At 58.8% G+C, this 23,761-nt stretch overlaps 7 protein-coding genes across 7 annotated transcripts; 2 read left to right on the top strand and 5 right to left on the bottom strand.

Moving 5' to 3' along the window:
- Positions 1-548: 548 nt before the first annotated feature.
- Positions 549-1,976, bottom strand: EsH8_V_000149 (mannose-6-phosphate isomerase PMI40; the record flags this gene model as incomplete). The annotated part of the gene is made up of 2 exons (XM_083272665.1): positions 549-1,763; positions 1,827-1,976. The coding sequence occupies 2 exons, from the start codon at positions 1,974-1,976 to the stop codon at positions 549-551; spliced, it is 1,365 nt and encodes a 454-aa protein (XP_083125380.1).
- Positions 1,977-2,969: 993 nt separating this feature from the next.
- Positions 2,970-4,010, top strand: EsH8_V_000148 (SGF29 tudor-like domain-containing protein; the record flags this gene model as incomplete). The annotated part of the gene is made up of 1 exon (XM_083272664.1): positions 2,970-4,010. The coding sequence occupies one exon, from the start codon at positions 2,970-2,972 to the stop codon at positions 4,008-4,010; it is 1,041 nt and encodes a 346-aa protein (XP_083125379.1).
- Positions 4,011-6,094: 2,084 nt separating this feature from the next.
- Positions 6,095-6,831, top strand: EsH8_V_000147 (ADP-ribosylation factor family-domain-containing protein; the record flags this gene model as incomplete). The annotated part of the gene is made up of 3 exons (XM_083272663.1): positions 6,095-6,344; positions 6,433-6,579; positions 6,668-6,831. 3 exons carry the CDS (start codon positions 6,095-6,097, stop codon positions 6,829-6,831), a joined length of 561 nt encoding a protein of 186 aa, XP_083125378.1.
- A 1,197-nt stretch (positions 6,832-8,028) lies between these two features.
- EsH8_V_000146 (uncharacterized protein) lies at positions 8,029-8,781 on the bottom strand (the record flags this gene model as incomplete). The annotated part of the gene is made up of 1 exon (XM_083272662.1): positions 8,029-8,781. One exon carries the CDS (start codon positions 8,779-8,781, stop codon positions 8,029-8,031), a length of 753 nt encoding a protein of 250 aa, XP_083125377.1.
- A 1,070-nt stretch (positions 8,782-9,851) lies between these two features.
- Positions 9,852-14,759, bottom strand: EsH8_V_000145 (uncharacterized protein; the record flags this gene model as incomplete). Its single annotated transcript, XM_083272661.1, has 9 exons — positions 9,852-11,236; positions 11,329-11,607; positions 12,993-13,214; positions 13,282-13,391; positions 13,454-13,532; positions 13,612-13,670; positions 13,731-13,921; positions 13,982-14,260; positions 14,595-14,759. The coding sequence occupies 9 exons, from the start codon at positions 14,757-14,759 to the stop codon at positions 9,852-9,854; spliced, it is 2,769 nt and encodes a 922-aa protein (XP_083125376.1).
- A 563-nt stretch (positions 14,760-15,322) lies between these two features.
- EsH8_V_000144 (uncharacterized protein) lies at positions 15,323-17,922 on the bottom strand (the record flags this gene model as incomplete). The annotated part of the gene is made up of 2 exons (XM_083272660.1): positions 15,323-16,609; positions 16,714-17,922. The coding sequence occupies 2 exons, from the start codon at positions 17,920-17,922 to the stop codon at positions 15,323-15,325; spliced, it is 2,496 nt and encodes an 831-aa protein (XP_083125375.1).
- A 2,117-nt stretch (positions 17,923-20,039) lies between these two features.
- On the bottom strand, positions 20,040-23,339 carry EsH8_V_000143 (uncharacterized protein; the record flags this gene model as incomplete). The annotated part of the gene is made up of 3 exons (XM_083272659.1): positions 20,040-20,062; positions 20,122-23,018; positions 23,080-23,339. The coding sequence occupies 3 exons, from the start codon at positions 23,337-23,339 to the stop codon at positions 20,040-20,042; spliced, it is 3,180 nt and encodes a 1,059-aa protein (XP_083125374.1).
- Between the last annotated feature and the right edge of the window lie 422 nt (positions 23,340-23,761).

Raw genomic sequence — 23,761 nt, 5'->3', positions numbered from 1 at the left:
TTCCAATTTCTACTTCTTTTTTCTTCTTTCTCTTTCACATCGATTACCGCGGCGTTGGGTCCGTTTGTCGAAAAACTGCTTTTCTTATCAAAAGGTTTCCCTAACCCCCCTCTTGCGAAAAGAAAGGGGTTCAAGGGGGTGAGCATCGATTTTTTGTTTTCCAACGTCGCTTGTTTTCCTCGGGCCCAAGAAATTGGGGCCCGTCCAGGAACGTCATTCCCCCCCTCTTCATGTATCCCGAGACCGTGGGCGTGTTGACGCTGGTAGTATGGCTCGGGGGGTTCTTTGGTGTGGCTATCTGGCTTGAAGGCGGAAGACAAGTCAGAGGAGGAAGAACGGTTTACAGCATGGGGATCAAGATAGCAGATAGACCACCTAAGACCGGGTTGCGTGCCTTGCATGGAGGGCAGGAATCAACTAATTTCAAGTCACTTCTCGTGATACCCCCCCTTTTTTTGTGATCGCCTAATAATTAAATACTGGGTATGGGCTACTCTCCACGTTTCTCCGTGGATGGTGCAAATGTGTACGTGGCATCCGTGTGCCCTTTATAACTTTTCCTCCGCCATCTCGTCAACCTCGCAAAACGCCTTGAAAGTGACAAACTCGTCGTCTTCGTCGCCCTCGGACTGCAGCACCAACTCCGCCGTCGACCCCACAAAGAAGACGTTGCCCTCACTGATCTTCTCCACCTTGGGACCGACCGAGATGGTACCCCTGCCCGATGTGCAGATGATGATGCTGGGGCCCTCGATCGGCTCGAACGTGGCCTTGGACCCGTCGCCCTTCAGCAGCGACCGGACGACGCTAAACTCGTCAATGGGCGGGTCGTAGAGGATGACGGTGGAGCCGGAGCTGTAGGCGGCACGGTTGAGGGTGGCGTAGGGGTACTCGGAGGGGGACATCTTTTGCTCGTCGATGGGCGCGTAGTTGTAGGTGAGCATGTCGACGAGTGTGGGGACGTCCTTGAACTTGGGGGTGAAGCCAGCGCGGACGACGTTGTCGGAAGCGGCCATGCACTCGATGATGTCGCCCGACACGTAGGCGTGGATGTCGTCGGCCTGGAGGAACATGGCCTCGCCGGGCTCCATCTTGATGAAGTTAAGGAAGAAGAGGACGAAGAGCCCAATGTCTGCGCCGAAGGATCCGTGGAGGCGAATGATGAGTTCCGAGAGGGTCTCGCCGTCCGTCGAGGCCGCGCCGCCGCCAGCGAAGTTGCCGCCTTCGGACTTGGCGAGGGAGACGAGCTTCTCCGTCTGCTTCTCGATCTCTTCCGGCGTAGCCGACAGGAGAGCGGCAAAGGCGTGTTGGAGTGCCTTTTTGTTGCGGTCCTTGGTCTTGGGGTCTTCGCTCTCCTCTTCGCCCTTGACGGTGTTAATGAACTCGTCGGCCTTGTCTTCTACGACCAGACTCTTCAGGGGAGGGACGGTGGAGAGGAAGTGCGAGATCTCGGCAAGCGGGCGGAAGCCGCAGAGACCCTCGAATGGGGTGATGGCGATGGCCATCTCGGGCTTGTGGTTGTCATCGGGGTAGTTCTTGGGGTCGCGGGCGTGGAGCTGCTCGGCAAGCTTCTTGTTGGGATGGGCCTGGATGGAGAGCGCTTTGTTGATGGAGAGGACCTTGAAGAGGAAGGGCAGCTTGGAGCCGTATCTGGAGGTGACGGGCGCCGAGAGGAGTTGCTGGTTGTCTTGGACGAGGTCGAGAAGGGAGCGACCGGACGAGACATCTTTGGAGGGGTTTGAGGGATGGGTGCCCATCCACAGCTGGGGAGGGCATCAGCAGCCGCCGAGGACAATTGAATGGTTAAAAGACAATATCAGACTCACCTCGGCGTATGGCTTGTCAGACTGGATGCTGAAGCCTTCGGCGGGTGTTGTGGCAGCAAACCGCGCAGCGGCCGAGTCCTCTCCCTGCTTGCCCCATTCGTAGGAGTTGACTCCGCATTGGAGCCGGAACAGAGGGACTTGTAAAACCATTGTGGGTTAAGAGCTCAGACTAGCAGCCGAGTGGGATAGAAAAGACCAGACAGGAGCTCCGAGGAGAAGATGCGACAACGGCGCCGATGTCGTACTAATAAGGTTGGGAGTGCGTCTGCTCACCCCACCATTGGATTTGACGTCAGGGAGAGCTTCACTCCGACGACCCCGCAAACAAATGGAGTCCGGCGCAGACCCCTCCATATGATCACCAGCACGGGCCCGGACGAGTGGTCGGGCCGCAGTGTGGATTGGCGGGATCAGGAGGCGCGATTGGCCAAACCACCACCTCCAGCTCTCGCCGGCTCCACTTCGGCAACACGTAAACGCAACTTGTCGCGTTAATGGCCCAATGAAGCTCCCACCGCTCTGGGCGTCGCCCGATACCGCCCGCATTCTGCCATCTCCATCCCATCCACCTTTCTGTGCTCCTGCGATGGTTCCTCAAGACCAGGCCAACCCGGAAGCATAATCAGTGGCTTTTTTGGGGCTAGCCATGGCCTAAGAGTTGCTGCGCGGCCTTCTTTTTTCTTGTATAGCATCTTTGCGCACAGAGATACCAGAGATACCCAACAATACCGGAGCGCAACGCAAGCTCCAGCTGTCCGACGCGACCCAGTCTGCACCAGCTGGCGGAGCAACAACACCCAGCCAGGCGTCGCACTTTCCCTGTAAGTAACTACCGATGGGCCTTCTCTGCTTGCACAACCTCAACCCACGTCCTTCCCCCTTAAACCTCTGTTTGTTCGTCACGAACAGCCCGGCCCACCAACCAACAAGCGCGACCCAAGGCTGACGTCCAAAATGCGCCAGCAACCGAAGGCCGAGGCCGACGAAAAGCCGTCTCCCAGCGGTCGGAAGAGGAAGTCCCACGGCGCCGGCTCGAATAGCCCAACGCCGTCACCGGGCCTGGCTGTCACCGAGAGGCCTGTCTAGAAGAAACGCGGCTCGCAGAACAGTCAGCCCAGTCCCTTGAGCTCTCTCCAAGCCAAGATGTCACAACGAAACCGAAGCGGTCGCGGCTCGAACCGGAATAATGGTAGCGGCCACGGCGAGGAGGTGCAGCTTTGGGAGTCCGCCAAGGAGAAGTTCCACGAGATCGTTACTGGTGTCAACCAGGAGAACGACAACCTGGGGGAGCTGTTGAAGCTCGACAAGAAGGCGGCAGTCGCGAGCAAGGACGGCGGCAACCCGAGCGGCGGCGATCTTAATAAGATGGAGCAGTACTGCCGGTCGGGGGTCAAGCTGTCGGAGAACAACTCGAACAACATCAAGAACCTCATCGAGCAGCTCAAGATCCTCAAGGCCGTGCAGCAGGCCAAGGAGGCTGCCGAGGCACCCGTGACCACGACGACATCATCACGAACGGGCAGCTCGACGCGCAACCGGGATGCGGCTGCGGCGGCGATTTACGATTTTGACGGGGCCGGCGACTCCCCGGTACCCAGCCCAATTGGCGGGAACTCGCGCAAGTTTGGCGACAGAGGCAGCAACCGCGACAGCATGCCGCCCAAGGCGGACAGCGTCGAGCCGCAAGGATCAACAGGATCCAACACGGCGGGGTCCTCGTCGGGCGCGCTGGGGTCGAGCGCTGCGTCGGCAGCGCGGAGCAAGATCTCGTTTTCCAAAGGCGACAAGGTTGCATTCAAGCGGAAAAAGGACGAGCCCCAGCAGGGCGAGGCGCCATACGACTGGATACTAGGCGAAGTGGTCGGGGTCATTGGGGAAGGCAAGAGCAGGCGGTACAAGTGCCTGGATGTGGAGCCGGAGGACAACGTCAAGCCGAAGGAGTACAAGACGTTTGCGTCGGGCATGATACCAATCCCGCCCGAGAGCCAGACGCACAATCTCTCCAAGCTGGAGGGGGGCAGGATGGTGCTCGGCCTCTATCCACAGACGACGGCATTCTACGCGGCAGACGTCGTCGGCATGGAGCCGGACGGCAAGACGGTCAATCTCAAGTTCCACGGCGAAAACGACTCGTCGACTACACATCAGGTGGAGCGGCGCTACGTGCTGGAGTATCGATCTTGAATGGGATAACGGCGCCGGCTCCGCAGGGTCCCGCGGCCCAACGAGGAGGGGTTACGAGAGCCCATATTGTGTTAGCGAGGGCCATCAGCGGGCGTTCGCTTAAAGTATTGAGTTGCGCGCATGGCCGAGGAATCGTCGGCCCGGGGTAATGTCGAGCCTCATTAAACAAACAAACGGGGGGGGGGGGGGGGGGGGGGGGTGAGTGGGACATGACGCGGCGAATTGGGATGGAGTTTAAACACGCGTAGGTACTACGGCACGGCAATGTTGGCAGTTAGCTAGCGGCGACCAAGATGTCTTTAGAAATGGCCAAGAAATATTATTGCATGTTCAGCACAGTCTCTCTCTCTCTTTCTCTCTCTCTGGGCGTGTGTGTCCCTGTTTTCTCCGTCCCTGTCTGTCTCTGTCTGACTCTGCTCTGTGCCCGGTTCCCGCGTATGCAAAGCGACGGGCTGTCTGCAGGCGAGTCCAATCTGCAATCAAAAGTTGGCCGTCGACGGTCAAATTACGCCCCTGACTCCAACATGGCACGTGCATATATCGAATGCCGCAATGGTGGTGTACCTGCATGCCGCTAAATACGCCCATTGGCCGGAGGGGCAGCCCATGGCATCCAGAAGTGGGGAGGGGACCCTTTGGCCACTCAGGCAGAGAGGGAGGTGCATGGAGAGAGGCGGGAAAAGAAACGATACAGGTATCGTCGGGGTGTTTGGCGAAAAGCGAGAGAGAAACAGGACGAGGGAGACAGAGGGAGCAATCAGGGAGCAACCTTTGGGGGAGGTACAGCTTGTGCAGCTATGCCTCAATGGGGATAGCGTCATTGGCGTTTGAGCCCACCTGGAAAAAAGGTACAAGAGCTCACCCATTGGTACGGTGCAATTTGCACTTCTCCGCTTGGACTGGAGAGGTACTTATTGAGGTGGTGCGGTCGCGCTGTGGGTACGTACCTCGCGCCAGTGAATCTCCGGGCAAAGGTGGACAGATGGACAGGTGCAGGCAGGGGAACGGTCGGCCCCACAATAAAAAGCTTTGAAAAAACATGGGACCTGAACGGGTTGTAGCTGCGCTTACGCCGCATTAATTCAACATGCAATTATTGCCTTCGGATGTCGACTTGCGACTGGGAAAATCCCCGGGGCCGAGCTGGTGGGCAGCCTGTGATCGGTCCATTTGTGCATTGTGGGTGGTGACTGGTGACTGATGACTGATGATTGAGGTGTGTGGATCCGTCTACCCAAGGTACCTACCTACCTAGTGTACCGGTATCTGCATTGTATGTATCTGCATTGTGAGAGTGGTGGATATGGATGTGATGTGGATGGATGATGGATGGATGGATGGATGTGCACTGAATGGATGGGATGGGACGGTTGAACTCGAACCCCCCTTTTACCTTAGCAAACGTTGAAACGCATGAGAAGCCAAGCCGCAGTCCGTCATTCCTGACGGCAGCTCTAAGACGAACACGCGAGCCTCTTTCTCGGCCTAGTCTCTCTGTCCACTAGTGTAGCGTAACTGACAGATACCTCTGTACAGCATCTTTGTTTCGGAAGGCGGCTAGCATTAATCTCACACCAAATATAGCTGTCAATTGGCCCGTTTCGATCTCCTCTTGGCGTCCCTCAGTCCGCGTCTCCGGTCCACGTCCCAGTCCAGCCCCAGTCCCAGGTCCCACGCCCGAGCAGAGCGCCCAACTCCATTCGACCCCCAACCTCCGATCCCCGACCAGCAGCAACAAATCGCAAAGTTGCTTTTTTTTTTCTCCTTCCTCATCCTCCTCCGCGATAGCTTCCTCTGCCACAACAACTCTTCCTCGCTCCTTTTCCATCCCTCCCTCGAACCTCGCCTCCCGACGACCGCACCTCCCGGCACTCAATTGCGCGCGACGCCGCCCGGACCATTGGTTGAATTGTCCAATTTAATACACGAGAGACAGAGAGAGGAGCCATACATCATACGTTGCGACAACATCCCCTTAAACCAACTCTCCTCCACCACCACATCACGCCAACCCCCTCCCCCCTCCACACCACCGACTCCCCCTCGCTCGTCCTCCACGACACACGCCACCGCCGACCGTCACAATGGGTGGTCAACTCTCCAAGATGATGGGCAAGATCTTCGGATCAAAGGAGATGCGCCTGCTGATGCTGGGTCTCGACGCCGCCGGCAAGACCACCATCCTCTACAAGCTCAAGCTCGGCCAGGATGTCACCACCATTCCCACCGTCGGCTTCAACGTCGAAACCGTCACCTATAAGAACGTCAAGTTCAACGTCTGGGACGTCGGCGGCCAGGACAAGATCCGTCCCCTCTGGAGACATTACTTTAGCGGTGAGTCCCCTTTCGCCCTGCCAGACGGGCTTCTCCTATCTTTGTGTATGCGTGAACCAGCTCGCTGACGTATTTACCCCCTATGCAGGAACCCAGGGTCTCATCTTCGTCATTGACTCTTCGGACCGCGCGAGAATCGAGGAGGCCAAGTCGGAACTGCACAGGATCATCAATGACCGCGAAATGAAGGACAGCTTGCTGCTGGTGTTTGCGAACAAGCAGGATATCAACGGCGGTGAGTTTGAACCCCCCTTGCCCTGCAGGGCAGTAGCCAGCCACTGCCATCAGGACACGCCAGAAACTGACAGACATGACCACGACAGCCATGAAGCCGCAAGAAGTCACCGAGGCCCTGCAGCTCTCCAAGTTAAAAGACAAGGTCTGGTACGTCGTGCCCAGTTGCGCGACGACGGGTGAGGGCCTGCTCGAGGGCCTGGCTTGGCTGTCCAACAACGTCAAGGCACCTCCCGCCCCGGCCAAGAAGTAAACGACGAGACGACCGACATGCCTCATCACCGCCATCTCCATCTTTCACGACTCACCGACCAATCGACACAACCCATCGCCCATCTACCCGCCCACCTACCTCCTCACACAAACACCATCTCCTCACCATCCCCGATCCGTATGCCACTCCAGAATGCATACCGAGGCATCGATCGCCCCCGACCCGAGCCCGCCGAGGTCAAGGACTATTATAACCATTCAAACACCCGTTGCGGCGCCCGGGCGGTGGACGCAGGAAAAGATGTCTCTGCGAGAGTGCGCTGCCGAGAACCACCAGGAGAGCAACCGATTCTTCGGGTCTTGAAGCTCTCGGCAGCAACGGATCTTCTCTACTATGCACTCACGGCTTTTCTTAATTTTTCTAACCAACTCTTGATGTAACGTTTTTAACTATGCTGATACGGAGAGAAGGCGGGAAGAGGGAGGGACAAGGGGGGGCGGCCTTTCACATTCATCATACGTTTTACCGGGCTGCTGTTGCTTTTTTTTTCTCGTTTTTTGTTAAACATCTCTTTTCGTCTCTCCGGTTCTACTCCATGTTGTTCTGAAATACCCGAGCTCTAGAAGGCGAAGAAAAGAACGTGGTTTGGGGCGGGGCCAAAGGCAGGTAGTGTTTGCTCTTCCCCTTTTCCATAAGTTGTACTATTGAAATGATGTACAAAATTTTTTGTCTGAATCACCACCACCCTATTTTCTCCTGCGGGGAATATAGGGGGATTGGCTGGCTTTCGCCCCCCTATTTCTGTATTTTTCCCTCCGCCATCGCCGTGAGGCACTTTGGACTGTCTATCTGGTCATGTCATCGTGCCACATTTCGCCCAGCCAGCTGTGCGAACCTTTAATCATCATCAAAAGAGGGGAAGGGAGGGGGAGGGGAGGTGCTGGAGGCGGAGGGCCAAATACCTCCCGTCCCTCCCCTGACCTCCTACTCTGCCAGCCGCGCAAGACGCCCTCATGAACTAACCCAACGCGTTTCCTGTTCCCGCCGTCGGCGTGCGAGAGGTCGCGTGCGCCGCTCCCACTCGCTAATTCGCAGACGAGGCCTGGCCGGGGGCCGCCGGTCCCGGGACCCGACGGGTGGCTTTCCCGGCCGACCGAGACCCGTTCTCTTCGGGACCGACGACGCTTCCGCCGAATGGGTGGCTTCGTGTACCACAAAACCCGGGAACGAGCCCTCTCATCCTGCCACCAGCACGCTGACGACGACGACGACGAGCGCGCCCAGCCCGGCACCCGCCCGCGCCCTGAGGCCCGCCGACGCGGACCCCGCGGCGTTGTTGGCGGGCGCGACCATGACGGGCCGGTGCCAGCCGCAGTGGACGGTCGCGTCGCGCGTCGCGCACGAGTAGTACGTCGTCTGGTAGTATCCCAGCTCGGCGAGGTTGGGCTCCGGGCGCGGGGTCACGCCCGGCGCGGGGGGGATGAGGGAGGCGTAGTCGCGGGGGCCCGAGTCCGCCGGCGCGGTCTCGGCGGCGGCGGCGAGGACGGCTGCGGCGGGCGTCGGGGCGTCGGTCGCGGGCGGGGCGGTGTCCCCCTTTGGCAGGCCTTCGGGGGCCGAGGGTGAGGGCGAGGGTGAGGACGAGGGCGAGGCCGTCTGGGACGGCTTCTTGTGCAGGCGGGCCGGGCCCAGGCGGAGGGGCCTGCGGATCGAGGCGCACGGGAGGGAGGAGTTTGTCGAGGAGGAGGAGTTGGAGGGGGGGAACTTGGGGGTCAGGGTCGAGTAGATTGGGGACGGGGCCGGGCCGCTGCCGCCGCCGCCGACGCCGGTCGAGAGGGGGATGCCGGTTGGGAGGAAGGGGAGGGGCGGCGGCTGCGGCGAGCCGGGCGGTGTGCGGGCCGCGGGGGGCGGGCTCGTCGGCGTTGCCTGCGTCGCAGGGAGCGCGGCCGCCGACGAGGCGAAGAGGATGAGGAGGAACGAGAGGGGGTGCATCTTGGCCCACGGTTCGGATGTGTCGCGGCGGAGAGAGAGTCTTGTGATGAACGAGGGTTTGGGGGAGGTTTTCTTTTTTGGTCCTTGGATAGGGGTTAGAGGACGAGTGAGGCCTGCTCTTTTGTTGGGTGAGTTTTCAGATATAAAACGAAGTCGAAGGGAATTATCTCGCAGAGACGGACACAAGGTGAAAATGATGGAATAAGGCGGAACAACCAAGACTCGAAATCACCACAGGGCCGACGTCGACAAGGGGAGGAGGAGGAAACAATCAAAGGAACGAAACGGGCGGCCACCCTTGCGCCTTTATCTCTTCGTCATCGGTCGAGCATCATCATCACCTGGGCACAGGAGAGGCAGCGAAAGAAGGCAAAAAAAGGGGGGGGAAGCGTGCACTTCGACCCCCGTGTGGCATGCACTGCATCAAGAGTCAGGGCGTGCGTTCCAGCGGGTGGGATGACTGGGACGTGTTTGCCCGGCCGTTGTGTCCTAGCCTTCCTGTTCTAGAAGGTGGGCCCAGCCCGGCGGAGGAACTGGACGGCTCGAAGTGTCGGTTGTTTGGTGATTGCATGGGAGGTTTGCGGCGGAAGAGGAAGGGGGGCGCATGCGCGACGTGTCTGGTGTCGCGAACGGGGTTTGGAGAAATCCACGGGTTCCCCTCTCACCATTTTTTGGTGCATGTTTTGTGGTGTTGCTGCGCTGTGGGGATGATTGGATGAGAATGGAGGTTTGGTGCCGGGGGAGCTTGGGGTTTCACAAAGTAGCGCTGCAACTGCCAAAGGATTATCTGTATGCTTAGGCTCTTTCATTGGAACAGACTGCGCGACTTGGAGACATGAACAATCGAACTAATGCAGCAATGGGCAACTTTATAGGTATTTTAGTTTTGAGATGAACCTGCTGATATTCCCTTCTATACCTACTGCCAGGGCCCTTGCGTTCTCGGGGTAAGGTACCCCCCTCGGCCACTAATACTGCCGCACCAACCGTGCATCGCCGCCGACTCGGGCCCACCAGTGCCGGGAGGCCGACCCCCGCAGCGCCCCCGGGGTCCCGAGCCGGTCGCCTTCCTATTGCGCAAGGACCCGGTACACGGGGTACTCGTCGCCGACCTCCAGGTCGATGACGTTGTAGCGGGCGAAGCTGGCGTTGTTCTCGGGCTCGAGCGTCACGAAGGCGAAGGCGGCGTTCTTCTGCCTCGTGCTGACGCGGAACCCGCCGCGGGGCACGCGGACGGCGCGGCGGCTCGCCGACGTGGTGAGCGTGGCCTCGACGACGCCCTCGTACTTGCCGGCCGCGAGCGACAGCGTCTCGACGGTGAGCACCTCGGCCTCGCCGGCGAAGTCGTCGGCGAGCGTCTCGACCTCGACGCCGAGCACCTCGAGCCGCTCGGCGACGTCGGCCCACGCGCGCGGGAACACGTACGCCTCGGGCCGCGCGCGCGCGAGGTCCACGGCCGTCGGCGTGCTGTTGCGGAACTGCACGGGCACGCGGACGACGGTGCCGTTGCGCGCGTCGATGAAGTCCCACGTCGCGTCCGTCACGCGCGCGTGGTCCACGACGACGATGTCGTCGGTGCCCTCGGCGAAGGCCCTGCGCGCGTTCTCGATGGTGGAGTAGACCGTCTCGGCGTTGTCGACGGCCGTCTGCACGAGCGTCTCGGCCGCGATCAGGCCCGCGGCGACGCGGCGCTGGAAGTGCTGGTCCGCGAGCCGGATGCCGCGCGTCTCGGTGAGGAAGGACACGGCCTGGAGCAGGCCGGCCGAGTTGTGGCCGGCGCGGCTGACGGAGCTGGGCTCCGTGAGCACGGGCAGGTCGGTGCCGCCCGACGCCGTGAAGTAGGCGCTCGTCCGCAGCCCGTGGGCGCGCACGCGGTCCTGGATGGCCCTCGTGAACAGGTCCTCGCCCAGCGCGCGGATGTCGGCGTGGATGTTGGGGTTCTTGACGTGCGAGACCTGCACGTCCTGCGCCTTGACCCACTGCCGGCTGGCGCCGAGCTGCTGGCTCGCCGTGTACTCGTGCGCGTCGAGGAAGACGTGCGGGTCGTAGGCGGCCAGCAGCCGCTTGACGTCCCGCGTCTGCCGGCGCTGGAGCAGCGCGTGGTCGCGGTTCGGGTCGTAGTTGGACGCGAGCTCGCGCTGGAAGTAGGCCACGCCGTCCGGGTTGTAGCGCGGGAGCACGAGGATGTCGGCCTTTGCGAGGACCGAGAGCGTCCACGTCTCGTTGGACGCGAACTTGCCCAGCAGGGCGAGGATCGCCTGGTCGCCCGCGGGCTCGTTGCCGTGGACGCCGCCCTGGAGCCAGATGCGCAGCTTCCCGCTGTCGGAGGAGGACTGCGTCGACGACGAGGTCGAGAGGTTGACGTAGGGGATCGAGCGCCCGTCCTCCGACGTGAAGGACGGCTGGTGGTAGGTCAGCCAGCCGTGGTTGTCGGCCAGGTTGCTGAGGAAGGATTCTGGACGGGCGGTGCATGTCAGCCAAGGTTCCCTCTTCCGGGAGGGTTGGCTGGGATTCCCCGGCCTCCCCGGCAGGGTCGTATCTACTCACCCAAGGTATCCTGGTCGGTAGGTCCCGCCGTGCCGTTGCTCCATCCGCCGGGCACGGTCTCGGGGTTCGCAAAGGCCGGCGACAGGAGCTCGACGTCGACATCGGGGAAGAGCTTGGAAACAAGCTCGCTGTCCCTGGACACGGGGACCTGGTTGTCGGCGTACTTTGTCTGCGCCGAGGCGAGACCGGCCTGGAGCAGGCCGACGGCCAGACTCTCGTAGACACGCATTTCGGTACGGGGCAAGAGGAGGTGGGTGACCGTGATCGGGGGGTGAGGAGCTGATTACTTGGACTCAGTCGGCGCCGTCACGACGGGATGAAACCAGCAATGAGACTCGGCTTGCCATCTCGAACTGGCTGGTGGTGATCGCGCGGGAGGCTATTTATCAGCGCGCGCCCGGGAAGAAACCTCTCGCAATCAGTCGCAATTCGCGCGCAAGAGTGAGTCGGGCTCGGCCACGGATTGCGACCCTCGAAGATCACGGCGGCATCGCCCCAAGAAGGATGATGGTGCGAGCCGTCCCTGCCATCGCGTCAATCATCGCGCCGTGGCATGTCTCCCCGGGCATGGCATTGCAACATCTTGGCGGGTAGCTTATTGCCGTACGAGGCAGGTGTCGCTTGCTCCCTGCGCGGGGGGGCGGGCAGCGGGAGCGAAAGCGAGGACCGAGAAACCTTTCCAGGTTCAGGACCGGTAGAGGCCCGACAACGTCACAGGATAGCTTAATCCCATGCAGTGAGTTCCTGCAAAGTGCCGATGCTGTAGAGAGATTATGGACCTTAATTTCGACCCGGCCGGCATCATTGGTCAATCGGGGGTTGGGGATATGGCAACATCTGCATCTTTGATCGTAAAACCCGGCGCCTTGGCGTTGCTCCGCACCAAACGCCATACGCCAAGCCGAAACATCATCGGGAAGCCCCATTTGGATGGAGTCAATAGGGCTCATGTATCGTGCTTGTCTGTATTTGTCTTTTTGCAATTTCCGGTGTTAGTAACGCACACAGGGAATCGCCGAGGTGTGCCCATATGTTATGCGTTCAATAATCCGTGTTATTAATGTTACCCATGTACTCGAGTATGAGTTGTGTATTTCCAATATTACAGGCTCATAGTATTGGACGGATTATGGAGCAAATCGGTGTTTGAGAAGCATTCCATAATCATGCCCCAATAAGAACCAGGTGTTCTTGAATGTGAGATTGATAGTTACAACATTGGTTATGATCCCATTCGCCGAGAAATAGCAGGTAAGGTTGTAGGGCAAAGCATCACAGTGAGATACAAAAAGGCTTTCACCGGAGACTACCTGTTTAGGACCGTTTCATTTCAGAGCGTCTTGAATCACCAAGGGGCTACAATTGGGTAACAAATACACAAACACTATCGGCATCGTTAAGCCAAGGTTTAAAGACAACACTATCTCCGATCCATCTAGGCATTATTACTCGAGAGTACTTTACATGACAAGTTGCTGGCTCAACCACACCTAATACTCGCTCGTAAAGAGACTAGTATTGACAATGCTTTTCTAAAAGGCTAAAGGCATCGCGGATGACATTGTTGGCACAGCTGTACCTCTCCAAGTCACCGCTGTTCTCTACAGTGGCAGAATTAGAACCTGAATACCTCAGCGTGATAGAAGGCCCAAATAATTACTTACGCGGGATCCTGCCATCAAAATACCGGGACTGCTCGTCGGAAATCCGCGACGGGTCCCATTTGTGCATCGATGAAATGGTTTGCGTCGCCGCGACACGCTTCACGCGGAGTTCGTTGAACAACTCCAGCCGAGCCGAGACGTCGTCTTTCGAGGCCACGTTGGACAGCAGCACGCCGAGTGCCGCTGCATCTTCCACGGCCATGGCCGCCCCTTGGGCTTGCACTACATGTTCACTGTCAACCACTGGATGTCCCCCAAAAAATGACGGTTCTCCCTCGGAGCCACTGACCTGGAAGCATGGGATGGGCAGCGTCTCCCATGAGCACGACTCTGCCTCGGGCGAGTCTTTCGAGCGGTTTCCGTGTCATGAGGTTCCACTGTCCGACACTCTTTGCTTGACTGAAATAGAGTAAGGTTAGTTGACACCAGATTTGACGGCTCGATACTATTCCTCAACTCACAGGCAAACAGATTGAATTGCCTTGGGGAACCCCTCGACAACCTTGTGGACAAAGTCCTCCCTTGCGGAAATATCGTTTCCTAGACCATCCAAGGTCAGTGATGCAATGGTAAAGAGAAGGAAAAACGGAAAATATCATAGAACAGGGCTCAAACGTACCGTCGGCATCCGTGGACAGTTCAGGGGCGTAAATGATTCCAACATTTTGAAGAGAGCCCCTATTTTGCTCCAGTGTCAGCTTTAGCATTCTCAAAAGGGAAGCCCAGCGAGACACTTACCCTCGGCAGCCGTAAAGAATGGCACTCTTGTTCGTACTATGTGAGATTCGGATTGACGTCAAGCCGTCCTCAAAGAGTGCGGTAGTCTCGGGGTCGGATCGCAGATCCTCCACGGGGATCATCAGGCGAAGTATTGACATGGTATGCTGGGCGGGGACATCACTTCCCACAACGGTAGAGAGAAAAGAAGACTGGCGGGGTCAGAGGCTGTCCACTGCAAACTGTGCCGGCGGCGGCCTCTTGTTACTCACCCGTATACCGTCGGACGCAACCACAACGTCCTTCTGGACGCTCGTGCCGTCCTCAAAGTGAATCGTTCCGTCTTGGTCAATTCCGGATACAGACGTGCCTAGGTGGAGGCGGGCAGCCCCGGGTCGTGCGTCCGTTGGATCCACGGCTAGTCTCTTCAGCTCACTGTGCAAGTCCACGCGGTGAAAGAAGCAATAAGGGGCTCCGTATTTGGATTTGAAATCGGAGCATGTGACCACCCGCTTCTTGTCCAAGTTGTCAGGGTCTTCGTAGAATATGGACTGAGGGAAACACTGTTAATTGACGGTATCTTGGAATACCACGCAGTGTAAACGTGCGTCGTTCTAGCAAGCATGGTCAAGCAAGGCCAGTGGTCTGTGAAGGAGGAAAGAAAGGGGACGACTTGCATTCTCCGCGGTCGTCGCCCTGGCCCGCTCAAAATCAAAACCGAAATATGCCAGAACGCGGGAGAAGTTGGGCGGCGTCGAAATGGCGGCCCCAACCTCGCTCTTGAAGCGGGATTTCTCAAACATCTGGCACCCTCAAAAAATCAGCAATCCATAAAATCCCCCAATGATTGCCGGAAAGGGGCATCGGCGGCTCTCTGCTGCTTACCTCGACGTCGTGGCCACCCTCCAACAAGGCGACGGCCGCCATCAGACCACCGATACCGGCGCCGACGATGCCGACTTTGAGCTTCTGGCTGCCGCTCTTGGGCGCCAGGGCCCCCCGAGGCGGGAGGCGGTTGGCGTCCTCCGTGGCGTTCTGTTCAACGGCCATGCTTGTCGCTAGCAGGGTAGTGTGGCGTATCGGAATCCAGAGCCAAGCTTGCCGGCCGTTTCTTAGAACGAAAAGTCAAATCTGGCGGTTTATGCTAAAACTCAGATGAGATTGACTTTATAAGCCATGTAGACCGGGGGAGCTTCCGGGATTTGTAAGTCGGGATAGGCTTGACCTTGTGCCTCGAGGTGGAGGCACCCGGCGGTGGAGAGCCGAGCCGGCGCTAAAAACGCCAGGAAAGGGGACCGGCCCCGCCGCACCACACTTCCCGGGCCCGCCTCCCACCCGGCGTCGTAATGCACCCGGGTTCCCGTTGCGCCGGCTGCACCAACTAACTGTAGTTATTGCTGGTGAAACCATGTCATGGGTCCGGGTACGCGGAGCAAGTGTTCGATATCATAAGTCCATGTTTATCCCACAAGCGACCCACCCCCCTACTACCAACGAAACTTCAGGTATGCACACAAATCACCAAGCGGTAGAATCAAAGAGGCGATCTTATTAATAGTATATATCTGCAGAAAGCCGAAGTGTTTGGGGCCATCGTTTGGGGTCATTAGACTTCACAGCCCGGGTTCAAAGCCGTAGCTACAAGCGGCTTTGCCAATATTATCAAGGACACGGCAGATTTCTTCCGCGCCCGGCGGCATCTGCTGGCCCCTCCAATTATACTCAACAACCCCCTTTACGCACTCCATCACGGCCGCCGGGTTCTCGAGCGGCGTCGGCTCCAACCGCGACCCGAGCAGCGCGAGACGAGCCCGGCCTCCCAGCACCTGATGCTCGTGCGCCTCGTCGCCGTCCAGAACGCAGTAGTCGGCGCCGTAGACCGCAGCCGGATGATCCTGTCCCCGCCCCATCTTTTGCGACGACGACGCGACGCCGTGCCACCAGAGGAGCACGGCGGCGTGGAACAGGGCGGTGGCGTAGACATCGCGCAGAACCCCCGCCTGGCACCGTACCGCCGCGCGGACCGCACGACCCGCGTGCCACAGAGCGGTGCAGTACTCCGCACTCGTGAGCGACCCGGATCCGTACGCCGGCAGCGGCGGCAGCGGTATCTCGCGCAGCGCGGGGCCGCCGGGGGGCGCGAGGATGTGCATAAGAAGGACCTCGGACAGCAGCTCCGTTTCGGGGCGGTTCCCGAGCCTCGCAGCCTGGGAGGAGAAGAGCCTGAGCATCGAGCACAGCTCGACGCGCCGCGACGAGAGGATCATAGCGCTCCAGGCGCCGCCGGGCTGGCTGCCGATGGCGCCGAGCTGATGGCACTCCTTGACGAGGGCCCAGAGGCCGGCGAGGAAGCCAGAGGCGACAAAGTCCGCGTCGAAGGCGGCGGCGTGGTGTGTGGCCGCCAGCGTCGGATCGGCCATGAGGTCCCCGAGACAAAGGGGCTGGCCGGGGGTGTTCGGCGTGCTCTGCAGCAGGAGCAGCATCTCCTCCCGCCACCGTGCCGCCGTTTCCGCTTTCCAGAGCGCCCGCGGCGCGGGGAACGGAACCTTCATGTCGGCGTACGACAGCGTGGCCTGCGAGCCGTGCGACATGGACACGTGGGCGTCCATGATGTACGCGGCGTACACCAGACGCCTTTGGGATTCGCGGACGGACCACCGGAGCCAGGCCGCCTCTAGGGACTGGCCGCCCATGCCCGAGAGGCCGCCAAGCCCGGGGTCGTCGTCCTCCATGGCGCCCTGCAGGAGGCCGCCGTTCTTGGCGAGGACCTGCATGCAGCTGGAGCAGGCCTCTGCCAGCGCAACCTTGCGCCTCACGCCGCTGAAGAAGGCCATGTGCTGCTGGAGGAAGAAGCTTTGGGCGAGGCCGATGTCGCGCATGTCGGCATTGTTCTCTTCCCACTGGTCACGGGGTTGTCAGCATTGTATAGTCTTGTAAGGAAAGAACAAATAGCCAAAGGTAAGGGGAAGGGGGTACTTGCGTTTCGGAATGAAGATGCCCTCACGACCTCCTGCAAGGCAAAGCCAAACTTGCGAGCCACGGCCGACCCGGCCCCGACGGCCCCGAAGGCAACCATCGCGCCCAGGACCTCCGGGCGCTGGCGGTCGAGCCGGAGCGTCGGCAGGTGCACGACGTCGATGATCCTCGCCGCCTCCCAGTCCCGGGCATAGACACCGAGGAGCGCGCTGAGCGCCCCGGCCGATGGGAACGCCGCCAGCACGTGCGCGGCCTTGGCCCGTGACGTCGTGTTCAGGATCATGCCGACGATGCTGTTCCGGGCGGCCGCCGGCAGCGACATGGCCGGGGCCGGCGCGCGAAGAAGCGGCCTGCTGCTCGCCGCGGGCGCCCCGAGGCCCTCCTCGCTCGCGGCCAGGTGCGACCGCTCCATCTCGTTGTTCTCGGTGCTCTGCGGCTCCCACGAGCCCGTCGCCGACAGCGCCTCGCGGCCTTCTGCCCCCGCAGCAGACGTACCGGGGTCGCCCGGCGGCTCTTCCTCGGGCGTCGGGTTCAAGGTGTCTGTCCCCATTTCGTCGCATTGCGTCTCGAGGTACGAGTAATCCGCCATGGCAAAATCCCACCCGGCCCCGAAGAAGCCCTCCGGCGTCTGGGTGTCTTCTACTGGGTCGAGGTAAGTATGAACCAGCGAAGGCGCATATTCAGGGGCCTGGTTGGGATGAGGACGCAATAACCCAGGGCTGTCCAGCGTAACACTCGTCGGCGGCGTTGTACGCTGGCCACCAGCCTCCTCCTCAGGCGAAGGAGACGCTCCGGGTACTCTCATCTGATCTTGACGCTCCTGCTGCTGATGACGAGCCCCACCGACAAACAATTCGGGATCCTCTAGCACCGTCGCATACTCGCAGAGCAGGCCCTTGCCGACACAGCGATGACAGGGCTTCTGTTCGGAGCACTTTGACTTCGTCGCCGCGCAAAGCCTGCAGGCCCGGCCGACCCGGTCGACGGCGCCGCCGTGCAGCGGCCGCAAAATCCTGGGCCGCGGCCCGGGCCCGTCACCATGTGTTGCCTCGTGCCTCTTGAGGATGTCCAGCCGCCCAAAGGACTTGTCGCATGACCAGCACGCGTAGGGGCGCTGCTTCGTGTGCGACCGGACATGGCGCGCGAGGTGCTCGGCCCGGTGGTAGCGGCGCTGGCACTGTGAGCATTGGTAGAGGCCTTCCTTGTCCCCTTCCCTGCCAGTTGCACGCACACGCATTCGAATGGGGGGGGGGGGGGGGGGGGGGAGAGGGTTTGAGCTGTGTAAGCAGTGAGGCGATGGCTAATGTGGAGGGAGGGGCGGGATGTTACTGCGGCAGGGATACCTAGTCTTGTTTAAATCCAGCAGGAGATGGAGAGATGAACCTAAAGGGAGCTTAAAGAAGCCGCGGTGTTAGCTTCGAGCCTGAATAAGGTAGGGTACCTTTACACTAGGTAGGTACGTCGGGAGACTCAAAGAAAACCGCCGCCATGTGGATCGGGCCTCGGTCGCATCGTAGCTCCGTCGTCCGTCTCTCGGTCCCTAAATTCGGCCGGCCACCAACGAAGTGTGGCCGACAAGTCCGAATACTCGTCTTAATTGTTAATTAGGCGGCACTTGACCGAATTACTCTGAGAAACACTGATGCTCAGTTGGCGTGTAAGCGAAACTGATTGTTAGATCCCTATACTATAGCCCTGCAAAAATGACACATGAAAGACAAGAGGGGAATGAATCAAGAAACAAGGTTTTTTTTGTTTTTTGTAGACGTGACAACCCTCTCAACTTGGATCATTGATGAAGAGCATGAACGCGCCCAAGGATGATCATCATGATTTCATTCAATTGATGCAAAGTACCCTGCCGGGTACGGGTATTGACGCCCTAACTCAGTCCCCCCGGAGTAAATAAAGCTAATCATACAAGTTGATTATCCTAATCAACACTTTTGCCCCTGCGCACTGACCATTCAACGCCGGCCAGAGTAAAGCTTTCTCTAGAATCTTGTCGATGACTTGCGCTGCCCTCTTGCCTTCGCACTAGGCTTGGCAGGTTGCGAGCTCTGAGGAGTGGACCTTTTTGCACTCGCTGACCTTGTTGTCGTTCGCGCCGCTGGCATGCTCTTGGCGCGTGAGTTAACTTTGGACGTCTTGTTTTTCTTTGCCGAACCTGATCCACGCGGCCGACTACTGCTGTTCTCCTGATAGTCGTCATCAATGTCGTCTTCCGCATAGACTTCCTTCAACTCCCTGTCGGGCGATACAGACGGGCTCGAGGACAACGCTATCACCTTGGAGCCGACAGGAACCACGAAGGGAGAACCTTTCTGCTTACGAGTTCGCGGTAGGGGCTCCACACCCTGTGCCTCAGCGAAAGATGAGGGGGCCGACTTTGCAACCGGCTTAATATCGGGCATGTCTGGCGACTCGGATATGGAGGCCGGGGTTGGCTGACTTGAACTGACGAAGAGTTTCTTTCGGGTAATTTTACGTTCCTGCGGCGATTCGTCCTCCTCATCTTTATCCCCATCATCCTCTTCCTCTTCCTCTTCATCAATCTTGCGCATTGCGGCTTCGTACTCCTCGTCGCGCTGCACAATCGACTTGCGTGAGTCGACTGTTGATAACAACTGGGACTTGGAAGGGCTTTGGGTGTCTCGTTGCGAGGTTGCGGTTTGAAATAGCTCTTCCAGAGACGGGAAAGATGTCGTGGAGGATGGCTCAGAGGGCTCCTTGGCCTCAGTCGGTGTCTGCAACTCAGCTTTCGGGGTTGAGGCCCCTAGGAGCGGAGAGCCATCGCCGGTATCGCTGATTCGTGGCAGATCGTCGCCTGCCATGTCGAACCCAAAGTCCACGTCGGGTTGTCGACCACTGTGGACGCTGCTCAAAGAAGAGGGCGGCGCAGCAGATGTGTCAACGCTCGCCCCAGCAGCGTCGTCACTCTTGCCAGGTACTGGTGTGGTGTCCTTGATCATGCTCTCTTGAGAGAGAGGGGATTTTGAGAAGACGCGAGAAGTGTTTGCGGCTTCTGACATCTCAAGTAGTTGGCGGGAAGGACTGCTAGTCTTCCGACGGATAATGGAGGGTGACACATCCTTGCGAAAACCAGCCTCCTCAATCATGATGCTGATCTCATGACGGCGATCCGAAGAGATGGAGAGGGCAGTTTCGTCCGGGCTTGATCTCATATCATGCGAGTCTGGTTGTTCTGTCATTGACACAAGCTGTGCGTCCTTTGCGTCAGTGTGCTGTTGGGAGGTCGGCGTATCTTGATCGACATGATCATCTGGAGTGTCACCCTCTATCTCGGAATGTGGGTCGGGTTCATCGTGTCCTGAAGCAGCATCAAGTCGAGGGTCACTGTCCGCGACGACTTGAGGCTGTCCGAAATCCGCATTAGTCATGGCTTGATTATCCTTTGCATCGAATTTTGACTGACTTCCATCTTCACCCACCTCGGACTGGCTAGCAGCATCTCCATTGACTTGAGACGGCTCGCTTTGGCCGTCGTAAACGGTCTCGTGAACAACGCTGTCGGCCGGAGCGGCGCTCGAGTCCTTATTGCCGCTAGCCTTTTCCTTGTCTCCCGATTGAAAGGGCTGTTGCACGATCTTGGGCTCGATGAGTTCCGTGTAGTTCAGCCTGCGGTATCCTTCGTCTTGTTCTTCGTCGTCCGCATCCTCGTCGTCGTCGGGGGCTTCAAAGCGGTCGTACACTCTCTCTCCTGTGTCTTCGTCGTACTTTTTCTCGGCGTGCTCGAGGTTTCGGTCCCGCTGAGCTAGCAAAAATTCAAGATCAGAGGCATCCTCGTCATGCACTCTGACGAGTATGCCGGTCAGGTTGACCACCTCAGGCTGCCAGTTGGTTGCTGGCGACAGGAGCAACTGTTTCCAGGTGATGACCATGCCTATCTTGGCCTCCCCCGGGCCAAGATCAGCAAGGCTGGTTAGGTCCGACGGGAGCGACGGGAGATCGTCGATGTCCGTCGCCTGGCTTTCCCCAGCCCCAGCTTTGGCTACAAGTGGTGTGTCAGGCGGATCATCATAGTTGAGGGTTGTGTCTCCCTCCTCCAAAAAAGACTCAAGTGCATCTGAAAATATCTCGCCGACGCTTTCTCCGGTTACTCGGCGCTTCTTCGATGCCTGAGAGTCTCCGTCTTCATAATATTGAGCTTGATTGCGCTGTACGCGCTTACGCTTCCCCCCGCGCTTATTCTTCGAACCAAACCATTCCTCCACCTGCTGTTGGGGGTCCCACCGCTGGACAAAAGGAAATGGCGGCTCTGAGAGCTCGATACCTTCGTGGCAGCATTCTACGGCTCGGTAAGCGATTTTCTCGCGCCAGGCTTCAGGATCTTCCTCTACCAATTCTTGGGCCTGAGCGGATTCTTCGGCCTGCGAGGCCGCCTCCGTCAGACGGGCATTGGTGTGTGGGCGAACACCTTTCATCAGATCCTGCCTAATCTTGTCTTCGTCGGCTTTGGTCTTGGGGTTCTTCAGACCCAATGAGCCCATGAGCATCCGACGGGCAGCGCCAACGTTGGGCTTCATTCGACGCTGGACAGCTGTATCCTCCCCTTGCGCGGCCGGGCTCTGTGAAGTTTCCATTGCATCAGGGGTGCTGTCGACATCCATGTCTTGAGGAGCCGAGTCGGACACTCCTTGAGACTTCTCTTGGCCTACGGGCTCATACGTTGTTTCGGAGAGGATGGCATCAAGTAGTGCTTGCTTTCTCGCCAGGAATGCAGCCTGATCATCTGCAATCTTTGTGACCGCGGACCCAGACGGCTCTCTGTCGCGCTGACCCGATGCAGGATGCGGCTGTGCGGTCATTTGCTTGGCAAGTTTCCGCCTGGCATTCCTTTTCTGTGTTTTGCTCAATCCTTGACCGGGAGGGACAGGTTGCGCCTGGCTGGCTGGGGCAGCAGCAGCTTGAGGGACCTTTGGCGGCTCCAAGCTCTTGTATTGATTGCTGAGGGTCTTGGTAGGAATTTCCTCCGGCTCAGAGTCTGAACTGGAGTCTTCGCTGCTGCTGTCTTCCGACGAAGATGATGATTCAGATGACAGGTCGGATGACGCATTGGAGGCGGCAGCGTTCTTTGCCAATATGCGTCCCTTGGTCGCTACAACGCTGGAGTCGTCACTGCCGGAGTCATCCGAGTCCGAATCGTCATCTGAGCTTGAAATTTCCTGGCCGGAATTCTCTGCGTCCAACACAGGACCGCCGTCCTCCGACTCACTTGAGCCGTCATCATCAGAAGAGGCGCCCGAGTCGTCGTCAGAAGGCTCGTTCGTTTGTCGATCGGACTCGGATGATTCCTCAGAGCTTGATTCGAAACTTGAGTCGGAGTCCGACAACGAGCTTTCGTCGCTTCTTCTTGGGCCGTGATTGGCATGGGTGTTGCGTTTGACAATTGTCGATACCTCTTCGTCATCGTCGTCTGAATCCCGAGTCGTAGCATGTGAAGCTCTTTCAGATGGGCTCGTCTCCCTCAGAACAAGTTCCCTTCCCGGTTTCAAGTTTGTATGCCGGATAGGGCTGCTGGACAGACTTCTAGCTTGGCGGTCCAGTGTCTGTTGAAGATTGAGGCGGGCAACAAAAGTCTTGCGGAGCTTGCGGTATGCGTTTGCTGGATCTCTAGCACACTTCAACAGGGCCTGCTCGATAGCAGAGATCGGAGCACCCGGGAACGCGATCCTCAAAGCCCCAATCTTATCGAGCGAGTCGAGGTCGAGATGGGCTCTGGATGATCTTCCTCCAGACCTGACCAATGCGTTGCTGGCAGAAGGAACTGGAGAGTCATCGGATTCCTCCAATGAGCGGCGGCTGCTGCCCGTCCCGCTCGAAACCCTCTTGTCTCGGATGTTTCGCAGCTCCTCGAGGATATCACCCTCTCGAACGGCGGCATTGTCTTCCCTGATGAGGCGCAGCTCTTCCTGCATGTCTTCATCTTCGGGGTCCGCGTCCTCGTCATCGCCGTCGGAGGCCGGCTCAAAGTCCTCGTCATCTTCCTCCCGGTTGCTGTCTGATTCGGCGTCGTAGAAGCGCGCGCGCAGTCTGACACTCGAAGGGTCTTCCTGTGCTCTCGTGGAGGCAAATTCAAGCATCGGCAGCTCCTTGTCGCTCTCGGAAGGGGTATCATGTTCGTCGTCGCTGCTGTAGGCGATCCGGGCCTTTTTTCTAGGCGGAAGGGTAACGGCGGGGCGGTCTCGGGGAGCTCTGAGCCAGGGACGTCCGAAGGCAAGGCCGTCGACGAGGTGTCTCCCGTCAGCCGATATTTGGTGTCTGCCGCTGAGTCGTCGTCTTTTGAGGTCGTCGGTCAGGAGCGGTCGAATACTAGGGGGCTGTTAGATCCGTACAGGTGAAAAAACAGGGTGGGAGAGCAGGCCAGACTTACAGGACTTGGTCGTCGTCCTTGAAAAGCTTGGAGACAAGGTGGTAGTGGACGCATTCGAAAGCGTCGCCGGATGCATCCTTAAGCTCAGCGGCGTAGTCCTCGAGGCCCCAGTCGCCGCTCTCCAAGGGGATGACCTCGTTGACCTGAGCAAGAAGCCTCGAGATGGTCAAGTCCTCGTTGACGGTCGCATTCCAGAGAAGCTTGACGTCGGGCACGCCGTGGCGTCGTACCACGAGGCGCAAACGCAGGTCCTTCTCCATCTCGGCTGGGATCGATTATTTGGTATCGCACGCAGTCTAATACATTGGGGGTGAGAATGTCGTTGAACACACTGCTGCAAAATGTAGAAATTAAAATCGCAATGAAAGGTATTGCAAGGGAAAAGAGAGCATGGAAACGACAGGAACTTCCAGACGGGGAGCTCTGAGATTAGGCGCTGGGAGGAGTTGGAAGGAAATCGACCAGGCGCGTGGAGAGAGCTCCAGGCGCGATGCTGGACGACTGACGCAAAATTCTGGAAAGTGGGGCCGCGCCGTTGGCTCCAGGATCCCTACCTTAAGGGACGGGGGAGAACGCCACTCTCCAGGCTTCCAGATCTTCTGTTAGTGCCCAGTAATAATTATCACGTCCGAACATGGCCACCGTGCTCAACCAAAGAGACAAATATCCTGCAATAGCTGAA

This window comes from Colletotrichum jinshuiense, chromosome 5, assembly GCF_051148585.1.
Source record: "Colletotrichum jinshuiense chromosome 5, complete sequence".
Lineage (NCBI taxonomy): Eukaryota > Fungi > Ascomycota > Sordariomycetes > Glomerellales > Glomerellaceae > Colletotrichum > Colletotrichum jinshuiense.
This window is presented reverse-complemented; position numbering and strand designations above follow the sequence as displayed.